General features: G+C 37.8%; 1 protein-coding gene across 1 annotated transcript in view; it reads right to left on the bottom strand.

Moving 5' to 3' along the window:
* Nucleotides 1–13,529, bottom strand: part of LOC141651661 (uncharacterized) — an 86,433-nt gene extending 72,904 nt beyond the window's left edge. The window contains exon 1 of the mRNA XM_074459361.1: nt 13,341–13,529. Coding sequence (XP_074315462.1) covers nt 13,341–13,529 — 189 coding nt within the window. The remainder of the gene's footprint in view (nt 1–13,340) is intronic.
* Nucleotides 13,530–13,746: the final 217 nt, after the last annotated feature.

Genomic DNA, 13,746 nt, shown 5'->3' with positions numbered 1-13,746 from the left:
ACTTAGTGTAGGGATAGCAATTGCCTAGGCTATTCATGCCTTTGTAGTGCCCTTACAATGAGGAACACAAGAATCGAAGAATGAAATGACACGGGTTACGAAGCACCCACGGATGGACCTGAATCCGTGTGGTCAAGGAAGAATCCAAGCGTCTGAGGGATAATCCGCTCGTCCTGAAGAAATCCGAGCGTCCAAACCATCAGACGCTCGTCTGGTGAAGCTGCAGAAAATAATATTTTGGTCTGAATGTTAATCCGAGCGTCCCAGCCAGAAAGACGCTCGTTTCAGTCTGGACGGCTGTCCATCAAGAAAGACGCTCGTCTTTTTGCTACCAAATTCTTGGATTTCTCCCTGGAAAGGAATCCGAGCATCCAAAACAGAAGACGCTCGTCTCAGCTAAGGGAATCCGCTCGTCTTTTCTGCGGTCCGCTCATCATGTGGTGTCTTTTCCTGAACTTTTTTTTGAAGAATCCGAGCGTCCCGACCCCTGGTCCGCTCGTCTCCCACTGCAGGTTCAAAATTAACGGATCTTTTTTTAAAACCCTCCTCTCCCATTCATTCTCATTTCTTCAAAATACAAACACTACCCAAAATCCCAAAACCCCAAAACCCTCATCCTCTCCATCAACAAAAACAAATTTCCTCAACCAAATTCAACCAAATCAAATCCAAACTCCCTCACAACAAAAATTAATCACTCCTTTTGCAACAACAAGTGATTCAAACACCAAAATATTCAAGTTTTGAGTCGATGTTTAGGACACAAAGCAACATTCATTCATCCTAAATCGATTTGGGCATTACTAAATCTTTCGTTGGTGTAATTAGGCAAAGGAGAATGGCAAGAACAAAAGGTGGAAACAAGGCACCCCAAAAGAAGACACTTTCCAAAAGGCAATTAGCTCTTCAAGCAAAACAAGTATCAAAGGAATTGGTAGTCCATGAGGCAAGGTTGGAGGTTCAAGAACTAAATCCCCCTATGGAAGCTACTACTTCAACTCCGGTCATTGAACAATTATCCAATTATCCGGAGGTAATTTTCACTTCCGACTCTCATAGGGAGAAATTCATTCTCTTTTTTAAGAAAACCATCATGCCTACTAAGTTTATTTGTGAAGATGCATTGTCAAAGTTGGGTGTCCTTGAATAAACTAAGACCTTTTTCGAGTTTATGGGGTTAAGTAAATTGTTTACAATGCAAGAATTGACATACCCCTCCCTTACCCTGGAATTTTTGAGTTCTTTGAAAGTCACAAGGGTGGAGACTCGAACCGTCATTGAGTTTCGTCTTGAATATGTTGATAGATGCTTATCTTATGACTAATTGGGTAAGATATTTGGCCTTAGTGATAGTGCAAAATTTACAAAGATGCCTACCAAGTATGACCCCGCTCCTCTTTGGATGGCAATTTCCAGAAGGAAATTCACACGTTTTCATGACTGTCGTGCTCTTTTAGTCCACCATCCGGGCATTAGAGTATGACATAAGGTCATTGGGAATACCTTGATAGCTAGAAATGGCACAAATCATCTTACCAAACTCGATTTTATTCTTCTTGAGTCGGCGTTGAACATTGGGAGAGAATTTACCAAGCCATACAATGCTTTACGACTTTTGGTTGATCGATGGCTTAATGTTGATTGTGGCAAAGAAGGCACGGCCTTTATTGCCAATGGGGGACTAGTTACCTATTTGGCTAAGCATTTTAACCAGGATTTCAACAAGAAAAACACTTATGCACCGGTAAAAGGTGGCCATCTTATCGATTTGCCCACCATGATTCTAAAGTTTAAGTGGGTCAAGAACGATACTCTTGACAACAAGTTTGGGTGGTTGACAAATGAAGCTAGATCCTTAACTTTGCCTAGCAAAATTTGTCGATTGAATGTTCACCGACCGAACTACCTTCTCCCACTCTCCGAAGAAACCGAGTATATCATTCAACACCAAGGAGACGAAGTTGTCGGGCCCTCCTCCTCTATTATCACCCCACCTTACCCATTTGAGTACCACGAGTTCAACCCCTAAGATGCCAAGGCGGGAAATGATTACTTGACTCTACTCATGAGGGAAATGCATAAAAAAGCTTACAATGATAGAGTTGATGCTTACAAGGCCCAATATCCGCCCCTTCTACATCTAGCTAGGCAAGGACTTCTTGATCCATCTTGTCCTTTGCCTAGTTGGGCGGATAGGGAAGTATTCTTTCCTAGCACTTCTAGTGGTGGTAGACCGGGTGGAGAGGAAATGGTTGTTGATGAGAGTGGTGACCAAGAAGGAGAAGAAGAAGAAGTTCAAGAAGAAGAGGAAAGTGAGGAAGAACAACGAAGTAAAAGTGAGAGTGGACATGATTCCACATCTATGGAGGTTGATGATGCCTCAAGCGAGGAAGATGGTGATAATGATGATACGATGGGTGAGGATTAGCAAACTTTTGGAGGCTCCTACATTCTTACACCTCCCTTATGGTTTGTCTACTTCTCTTGTTTTTCTTTTATCTTGATCATTTTATTGGAGTCCTAGCAACATTGGAGGACTAACACCTTGGCAACATTAAGGTGTTCATTTTTATTGTTCCCAACTTGAAAAATCCAAAATGGCAAATTTTAGTTTCATGCATTGCATTCCATGTGCATGAACTCCCCCGAAATTCTTGACATTAGAAATAATGTCTATTTTGGTTTGGGGAAGTCCATGCATATGCATTGGGAGCTAATCTAAATTATGCTCTCCGCCATAACAAAAACACATGCATCATGTAGTGTAGTTTAGTATAGTTTGCATTTAGTTTAAAAATCATGCATTTTCATTGCATAATTTCCTATCGTATTGGCCATTGAGGACATTGCCCATACTAGTGTGGGGATGGGAAATTCTAACTTGACTTTTATACAAAATCTAAAAAAAATCAAAAAAAAAATTTCGAAAAAACCAAAAAAATTGAAAATTTGAAAATCCAAAAACATGTTCATTTCCTTTATAGTGTAGTCTTGTATATATATTGTTTTGTATATATTGTGTTTGTTCATCCTTTTTCACATTGATTGACTACGCCACATGCGAGACATGAGGATATTGAAGACCGCATGGTATGATCTTTCCAATCTCATTTTTTTTCTCTATGTTAATGATTATGTGGCTTTATTTTGATTGATGCGGTATAAACAATGTGAATTTAGGATTGCATTTAGATTAATTAGCATAATAGGTTGTAGAAGCATATGCATTAGGATGTATAAATGTTAGTTGCATCACGGCATGAAGTTTGCATGTTTAAAAAATTTTGTGAAACCGTCTATTTGGGAAGCTTGACAAGTGTACATAGGCCCTAGTAGATACTTTTTCTTCTTAAGACTTTGCTTGTTAGAATACTTGTAAAACACCCTAGGTTGTGTCATGCTAGTATCCTTTGACCCATGGATTAAGGCCTAGTCAAGAGTACCTTGTGGTGTGATAACTCCTTGGCTACCATTTATTCCAAGGTGACCCTTGAAACCATGCAATCATCATCCATATTCTACCACAATTTTGTCATCAAAAAAGGGAATGGGCACAAAAATTGTTCAAAAATATTGAGTTCAAGAAATGAAATGAAAAGTAAAAAAGTTTTCAAATGCATCAAAAAGAAAAGAGGAGTAACAAAAATGAAAAAAGAAAACTCCTATGCTTCAAATATAAGGCACCCTCGTTACTAATTGGGGTGACTTTGTGATGTGGGCGATGTCGTCACTCATCCAATCAAACACATTTATAATACTCAACATACAACTAGCTAGTGGTAAGTCGAGGTCGATCCATGGGACGGTGGTTACTCAAATTATTCAATCTAATTATGGTTATGCTTGGGGTTGTCACAATTATAATGGGTTGATGATTCTAATCTAATAAAGGCAATAAACAAGCACCAAAAGGAAAGATGTAAACAATTGATTAAAAAGCACTAGGATATCATGGGGTCATAGGGGATTCATGGGAATTGATCATACAAACATGTTCTCAAATTATAAGCAAGCAATTATTGTTGTGATGGATCGAGTTGATTTATATCTTACAATCCTAGGAAGGTTTGGGTCCCGGAGCCGAATCGATTAGATTGTACAACACCTACAAGTCGACTTAATCCTCCCTATCCAACTATATGCATGGTCTAATGAGACTCGAGTTGGTTTATGTCTTACAAGTCTCATTGAAAAGATAAGAGATGGTTGTAAATGCAAGGATTCATAGGCTCACATTTCATCAAACATAACATGTGCATGAGTTGAGATCAAAACAAGCAAGCAAATAAACTATGGAAGCATATTAATTTAAGCATGAATCATTCCCCATGTTGGTTTCCCCTAATTACCCATTAATCCTAGCTAAGTAACTACTCACTCATTATTAAGTTTAGCATTTTAACAAGGTTGTCAATCATATTAACAAGGTAAAACATGATGAACAAGTAAGAAAGATTAACAATAATTAAAACAAGGATTAAGAGGATTATAACTATGGAGATTCCAAAACAATAATGCAAAGAATAATAGAAGAACTTGATAATTGATGGAAGGTTGTCAATCTCCCAATAATAACCCAATAATCTTCAATTACCCAATAATAAACTTGAATAATAAACTTGAACAATAATTAAGGAGAGATTAATGTGTAATTTGTGTGGAAAGATTGAGATTAATCTATTCTAATCTACTCCTAATCTAATCTAAGAAAGCTTGATTTAATCTAATAAAAGCTTGATACTCTAAAACTTGATGGTTTGATTATTACAAATGGGGTATTTATAGTGGAAATTAGGTGGATGCATTAGGGTTAACTAAGGGCTAAACTAGTAATTACACTTTTGAGATTTGAGCAGGGAGGAGCCGGTATTTTTCGAAGGAAGGGCGTCTTTCACGGAGCTTGAAGAACACGAAAATCGCTGGAAAGGAATCCGAGCGGATTAGCCTCGGGACGCTCGGATTGTAGCAGGGGAATCCGAGCGGATTTGGAGCAAGACGCTCGGATTGTACCAAGGGAATCCGAGCGGATTTGGAGCAATCCGAGCGGATTATAGGGGACGAGCGTCTTCAGCGTAAGACGCGCGGATTGCTGTACAGCTTCTTTGTTTGAGCTCGGATTGTAAAACGGACGTCATTTTCTCATCCGGACTCCTATTGGAGTGATTCAAAAGCCTAGATCGCTTGTTTTTTCGACGCCGTTCCATCTAGCATATTTTCAGAGCCAAAGGAGCAACTCTTGGTTTGCGTTCCGAGCAATTTCTTCTTGTAATGCCTTCCCTCTCGTCATTCTTACTTTTAACCCTTTAATCCTTTCTATATACACTTTATTCCTACATCTTTGGTCATCATTCTTGCCTCCTCTTCATACTAGTCCATCTAATATCATCAATAAGCTTCGAAATATGCACGAAAGACGGGAATTTCCGCCTTATTATCTTCTTTTCTACAAAACATATGAAATGTGATAGAAAAGCAAATAGGAAGGTTTTGACGGATAAAATGGCCATGAAATGCTATAATAGTATGCAAAATAGGTTCAATTAGGGGACTAAATGTGCGCAAATAATGTTCACATCAAATATCCCCAAACCGAACCTTTACTCGTCCCGAGTAAAGAGGTGACTAAAACTAGACCTTTATTTAAACTACCATCTAATATAGCCGATATGAGACATTTAGCGGGTCTCACTCCGCCCCTTCAACTCACAACAAGACAACCATGAGGTAGGATGCCTTCTTGCAAGGCAAGGTGGGTCTTGCCAAAATGGCGACACATCCAAACATTAAGCACACAAAACAAGTAATGGATGCATCTACAAAAGAATAGCCACTTTCCTCATCTAAGTGGCGGAAATTATCTACAAGGGAAGCAATTCAAGAGTAGACACTCCTTCATAGATGCAATTTCTTCAAATTACTAAGCCTAGAAGGATACCAATAAATCACCTCCAAATTGTGTCAAGCTAGGGTACCTTTGTCCTCAATCGTTAAATGCTTTTGTCAAGAATAGACTCCCTATGGTGTTAGAAACACTGGAGGATCGCGGAATTCCCCCTCTTGCCTAGTCAAGAAGAAGGGTCGTCCCCTCTCTACCATGCACAAAAATGGATACGATGGATAAAGGGATCGATAGATATTTGAGTTTCACTTTGGGAGTTTGCTTTTGTTTTTGTTTTTCCCCCCAATTTCTTGTGGCATATAACATTTGAGAACACTTTCTTTTGCCATTTCTTTTTGATTTTTGGCATTTCAACACTTGACAACTTTCAACTTTTCTTTGCATTTCTTTTGAACATTTTCAAAGTCACCCCATATGTAGTGAGGGTGGCTTATATTTGAAGCATAGGAGTTCTATTTTTGCTCCTCTTTTCATTTGATGCATTTTGCAAACTTTTTCTTTTCTTTTCTTTTCATTTCTTGAACTCAATTGATTTCTTTTTGTGCCCATTCCCTTTGATGACAAAAATGTGGTAGAACATGGATGAATGATGGTTGCATGGTTTCAAGGGTCACCTTGGAATAAACGGTAGCCAAGGAGTTATCACACCACAAGGTACTCTTGACTAGGCCTTAATCCATGGGTCAAAGGATACTAGCATGACACATCCTAGGGTGTTTTACAAGTATTCTAACAAGCAAAGTCTTAAGAACAAAAAGCATCTACTAGGGCCTATATACACTTGTCAAGCTTCCCAAGTAGACGGTTTCACAAAATTTTTCTAACATGCAAACTACATGCCATGATGCAACTAACATTTATACATCCTAATGCATATGCTTTATCAACTAATATGCCAAGTATTCTAAATGCAATCCTAAATTCACATTGTTTATACAGCATCAATCAAAATAAAGCCACATAGTCATCAACATAAAGAGGAAAAAGGAGATTGGAAAGATCATACCATGCGGTCTTCAATATCTTCATGTCTCGGATGTGGCGTAGTCAATCAATGTGAACAAGGGTGAACAAACACAATATATACAACAATATATACATGACTACACTACAAAGGAAATGAACTTGTTTTTGGAATTTTTAAATTTTCAAATTTTTATGGGTTTTGTTTTTATAAAATTAAAAGACATATTTTTGGGATTTTTCAAAATTTTTCAATTTTTATGTATTTTGGAACATAAATTCCCATCCCCCACTTTATTTTGGACATTGTCCTCAATGTACATGTAGGAGTAGGAATAAAAAGGAAATACATGTTTTTGGAATTTTGATTTTTTGGAAATTGAAGTATAAATGCAATGATATGATATGAATGAATGCATGCTCTAACTAAATGCAATTCTATATGACATATATAACAAGTGAATGCAATCTAAACTATACTATATGATGCATGATTTCTAGTAAACTATGGTCACCTATGATCAAACCTCCCCAAACCGATTTAAACACTATTCCTAGTGTAGAAAAGAATAGGATTGGTCATTAGTGATTATGCATGAATTCTAGTCTATATGCAACTAACTATATGAATCATGTGAGATATAATACAAAGCAAACTACACTAAATGCATATATACAAATTAATGGTTTTTAAGGGACTCCATCAAACCAAAGATTATCAATTAACAATTTCATGGAAAATCATCACTAGCACTCAAAGCACGTAGAAGTCGGTCAAATTCTTGGGAGTGGGACATGAATAGGCATGCATAGCAACACAAGATTGTGCAATGAAATAATGCCCAAGTAAAAGACCGAGCAAGCATGTCAAGAATATTATGACAAAAATCATAAGAAAAATGATGGATGGAAGGAACATGAAATGGGTAGTTGGTTGGTAATTCACTCAACTCATCCTCCAAATAGTCAAAATCACCACATTCAATGCAAGTACTCTCATTATCATCCAAGGTGATTTTAAGGGTGTCTATTTGGGGTCCCCAAATGTCCTCATCATATTCCTCATCCCAACAAGGTCCATTATCAAAGGGGTTGTCGTAACAAGGCTCACCAAGTTCAACACAATTGTCTCCCTCAAATATATCATCCTCAAAGGGTGAGTTTTCACTCAAGCTCACATCCATATCATTCTCACTTTGCCCATTAACATCAAATTCCATGGAGATTGAGTTCATTGAAACACAAGAAGAGTAGGATGACGGCATCCAAGCATTAGTTTCACAATCAAGAATGTACTCCTCCTCATCATCACTCTCCTCATCTAGCACTCCATCTTCCCAAGGTGGGGTAATTTTGTGGACAAAGTGGGTTGACTCAAGGTTATAGGAAGGTTTCTCATCCTCACAAATCTCATTTTCATCATAGTTTTCCTCAATGAATTTTTGAAATGTGGCTTTTATCACTTCCATACCTTCCTTGGCATTCTCAAAGATGTCATGTACAATTTGCTTAAGACAATGGATGGTCATGAACTCAACAAATTCCCAAAATTCCTCACAACTCATCTCACAAATTCTACCACCACTCAAGTGAAATGCCAAGTTGCGGGTTTCAAGGTTCATGCCATTATAAACAACACAACATGCTTCATAATTTGAAAGAGTAAAACCATGATGCCAAGCATGAGTCATATAATCTTCAAATCTTGCAACATATTTATCAAATGATTCATTTTCATATTGCCAAAAAGTGAATGTAATCATGTTAAACATATGAAATAATGAAAGTACAACAAAACTCAAGAAAAAGAAGCACAACTAAAACTAGACAAAAGAACAATTCAAATAAACAACACCGTCCCCGGCAACGGCGCCATTTTGATGTGGGCGATGTCGTCACTCATCCAATCAAACACATTTATAATACTCAACATACAACTAGCTAGTGGTAAGTCGAGGTCGATCCATGGGACGGTGGTTACTCAAATTATTCAATCTAATTATGGTTATGCTTGGGGTTGTCACAATTATAATGGGTTGATGATTCTAATCTAATAAAGGCAATAAACAAGCAACAAAAGGAAAGATGTAAACAATTGATTAAAAAGCACTAGGATATCATGGGGTCATAGGGGATTCATGGGAATTGATCATACAAACATGTTCTCAAATTATAAGCAAGCAATTATTGTTGTGATGGATCGAGTTGATTTATATCTTACAATCCTAGGAAGGTTTGGGTCCCGGAGCCGAATCGATTAGATTGTACAACACCTACAAGTCGACTTAATCCTCCCTATCCAACTATATGCATGGTCTAATGAGACTCGAGTTGGTTTATGTCTTACAAGTCTCATTGAAAAGATAAGAGATGGTTGTAAATGCAAGGATTCATAGGCTCACATTTCATCAAACATAACATGTGCATGAGTTGAGATCAAAACAAGCAAGCAAATAAACTATGGAAGCATATTAATTTAAGCATGAATCATTCCCCATGTTGGTTTCCCCTAATTACCCATTAATCCTAGCTAAGTAACTACTCACTCATTATTAAGTTTAGCATGTTAACAAGGTTGTCAATCATATTAACAAGGTAAAACATGATGAACAAGTAAGAAATATTAACAATAATTAAAACAAGGATTAAGAGGATTATACCTAAGGAGATTCCAAAACAATAATGCAAAGAATAATAGAAGAACTTGATAATTGATGGAAGGTTGTCAATCTCCCAATAATAACCCAATAATCTTCAATTACCCAATAATAAACTTGAATAATAAACTTGAACAATAATTAAGGAGAGATTAATGTGTAATTTGTGTGGAAAGATTGAGATTAATCAATTCTAATCTACTCCTAATCTAATCTAAGAAAGCTTGATTTAATCTAATAAAAGCTTGATACTCTAAAACTTGATGGTTTGATTATTACAAATGGGGTATTTATAGTGGAAATTAGGTGGATGCATTAGGGTTAACTAAGGGCTAAACTAGTAATTAAACTTTTGAGATTTGAGCAGGGAGGAGCCGGTATTTTTCGAAGGAAGGGCGTCTTTCACGGAGCTTGAAGAACACGAAAATCGTTGGAAAGGAATCCGAGCGGATTAGCCTCGGGACGCTCGGATTGTAGCAGGGGAATCCGAGCGGATTTTGAGCAAGACGCTCGGATTGTACCAAGGGAATCCGAGCGGATTTGGAGCAATCCGAGCGGATTATAGGGGACGAGCGTCTTCAGCGTAAGACGCGCGGATTGCTGTACAGCTTCTTTGTTTGAGCTCGGATTGTAAAACGGACGTCATTTTCTCATCCGGACTCCTATTGGAGTGATTCAAAAGCCTAGATCGCTTGTTTTTTCGACGCCGTTCCATCTAGCATATTTTTAGAGCCAAAGGAGCAACTCGTGGTTTGCGTTCCGAGCAATTTCTTCTTGTAATGCCTTCCCTCTCGTCATTCTTACTTTTAACCCTTTAATCCTTTCTATATACACTTTATTCCTACATCTTTGGTCATCATTCTTCCCTCCTCTTCATACTAGTCCATCTAATATCGTCAATAAGCTTCCAAATATGCACGAAAGACGGGAATTTCCGCCTTATTATCGTATTTTCTACAAAACATATGAAATGTGATAGAAAAGCAAATAGGAAGGTTTTGACGGATAAAATGGCCATGAAATGCTATAATAGTATGCAAAATAGGTTCAATTAGGGGACTAAATGTGCGCAAATAATGTTCACATCACTTTGAAAATGTTCAAAAGAAAATGCAAAAAGTTGAAAGTTGTCAAGTATTGAAATGCCAAACATCAAAAGAAATGGCAAAAAGAAAATGTTCTCAAATGTCAAATGCCACAAGAAATTGAGGGGAAAAACAAACAACAAAAGCAAACTCCCATATGAAACTCAATTACTATTGATCCCTTTATCCATCATATCCACTTTTGTGCATGGTAGAGAGGGGACGACCCTTCTTCTTGTCTAGGCAAGAAGGGGAGTTCCGCGATCCTCCAGTGTTTCTAACACCATAGAGAGTCTACTCTTGACGAAAGCATTTAACGATTGAGGACAAAGGTACCCTAGCTTGACACAATTTGATGGTGATTTATTGGTATCCTTCTAGGCTTAGTAATTTGAAGAAACCATATCTATGAAGGAGTGTGTACCCTTGAATTGCTTCCCCTCTAAATAATTTCTGCCACTTAGATGAGGAAAGTGGTTATTCCTTTTCTAGATGCATCCATTACTTGATTTTGTGTGCTTTAATGATTGGATGTGTCGCCATTTTTGCAAGACCCACCTTGCCTTGCAAGAAGGCATCCTACCTCATGGTTGTCTTGTTGTGAGTTGAAGGGGCAGAGTGAGACCCGCTTATTGTCTCATATCGGCTATATTATTAGGATAGTTTAAATAAGGGTCCTAGTTTTGTCACCTCTTTACTCGGGACGAGCAAAGGTTCGGTTTGGGGATATTTGATGTGACCAATATTTGAGCATATTTAGTCCCCGAATTAGCCTCGTTCCTATGCTTTTTAGTGCATATTTGGGTCATTTACTATCTTTAGTCCTTTGTTTTGCATATTCTTTGAGGTTTTGTTTCCTTGGTAGGAGAGGAGTGCAAACCTTGCATTTTCATGGCAAAATAGAGCTAAATTGATCGAATCTAATGACAAAGCATCAAAGTGAAGACAAGACTAGAAGGCCTTTGTAAATAATGTAGTAGATGGGCAATGATGAAGAAAATCCTTGCATCTCCGACAAGATCCCGGAGGATTGTTGGAAGAAGAAAAGAAGGAAAGAAGAAAAAAGCTCACTGGACTGGAATCCGCTCGTCCCAGCATCGGGCCGCTCGTCCAAGAGCCACAATCCGAGCGTCCCAGCATCAGGCCGCTCGTCCAAGAGCTCCAGAATCCACTCGTCCCGCACACCAAGCCGCTCGTCCACCACTTCCAGAATCCGCTCGTCCCGACCCTTTGGACGCTCGGATTGTTCTCCAGTGCAGCCCGGCTTCTTCTTGTTCTACTCGGGATGCGCATATTTTCGAAAGACTAGCAAAAAGGAGACTCGCATCTTTCTTCGAGAGGAGCATTTCCTCAACTTTTCTTAAGGACTTAATCGTCATTTAAGCCCTTAGTAACCCTAATTTGTGCACCTAATCCCCATTATAAATACCCCATTATACTAATTAGATTATCATGTTCTTCTTATCAATCTTTAGTGTAGTCTATATTATTCTAATCTCTCTTTAATCTTGTAATCAACTTTTAATCAAGTATTAATAAAAATCTCATTTCCTTAATTTCTCTATTGTTCATCCTTTATTTTGGGTAATAGAAGATTATTTGGGTTTATTTGGAGGATTGACAACCTTCCAATCATTCATCAAGTACTTCTATTATTCTTTGCTTATTATTTTGGAATCATCATTAGGTATAATTCTCTTAATCCCTTTTTAATTATTGTTAATCATCTTTACTTATTCATCATGTTTTGCTTTGTTGATATGATTGACAACCTTATTAACATGATAAACTTGATAATGAGTGAGTAGTTTCCATAACTAGGGTTAATGGGGAATTAGGGGAAACCAACATGGGGGATGATTCATGCTTAATCTAATATGTTCACATAATTTATTTGCTTACTTGTTGTGATCTCAACTTTATGCACATGTTATGTTTGATGAAATGCGAGCCTATGAATCCTTGCATTTTTTACCCATCACTTACCTTTTCAATGAGACTTGTAAGACATAAACTAACTCGAGTCTCATTAGACCATGCATATAGTTGAGTAGGGAGGATTAAGTCGACTTGTAGGTGTTGTACAATCTAATCGATTCGGCTCCGGGACCCAAACCTTCCTAGGATTGTAAGATATAAACCAACTCGATCCTATCATAACAATAATTGCTTGCATATAATTTGAGAATATGTTTGTACGATCAATTCCCATGAATCCCTTATGAACCCATGACACCCTAGTGCTTTTAATCAATTGTTTACATCTCATTTTAGTCATCTTGCTTGTTTACTTTTATTGTTATTTAGTTTAGTGATCTTCTTATCTCAACCCAAATAATGACACCCCTAGACACCACTACTTGCAATCGAAAATCCTATATCAATACTCGTCCCTTGGGATCCGACCTTTACTTGCCTCTTTGCTAATAGTAGAGTTGTTTGTGAAGTTATAAATATTATTTTTGTCTAGGTGCTCCTAACGACAAGTAACCGAAATCTAAGCTCAAAGCGGACCAACCACTTAGGAGTTGAAATTGTGGGTGCCAAATCTCCACACGTAAGTTCATTTGCAAGTTTGTTCTTGAGCTTTTCCACCAAGTATCCTTTATATGATGATTTGACTTTTTGGAGAAGGTCCACCATATCATCTCCAACGATCATAGGTTCCATGGTGGGTGTGAAATGGTCTTTATAGGCAATAGGAAAGAGACATTCATCTTATTCATGATAGGATACCTCAAATTTCTCAAGGATGGGGTCCTCAAGTAAGGTGATCTCACAAGTCCATTCTTCTTCCCTATTCCAAAGGTCCTTGCAAGACACATAATCCTCATAAGCTTCTATCACGATTTTGTCATCATGGCTATCTTCATAAGAATCATAAGTGGGGACTTCATTCTTCTTGAATAGTTCTCCCTCCACCATCTCAATATTCACATCAAAGGACACACCCTCATACTCATAAAGGTTAAGAGTATTTGGGTTACTCAACCTCAAATCTTTCTCATCAAACACAACACTTTCATACTCACACGAGCTCAAGGAGATTAGCTCCTCCCACTTGTCATCAAAGGTAACTCCTTCAAACTCGCATTCATGATCTAAGGAATGGTGAGGGGTAGTTATTTGGGCTTCCTTCATT

The sequence above is a fragment of the Silene latifolia genome, chromosome 4, assembly GCF_048544455.1.
Source record: "Silene latifolia isolate original U9 population chromosome 4, ASM4854445v1, whole genome shotgun sequence".
In the NCBI taxonomy this organism is placed as follows: Eukaryota; Viridiplantae; Streptophyta; class Magnoliopsida; order Caryophyllales; family Caryophyllaceae; genus Silene; species Silene latifolia.
The sequence above is the reverse complement of the archived record's forward strand: the minus strand, read 5'-3'. Positions and strand labels throughout refer to the sequence as shown.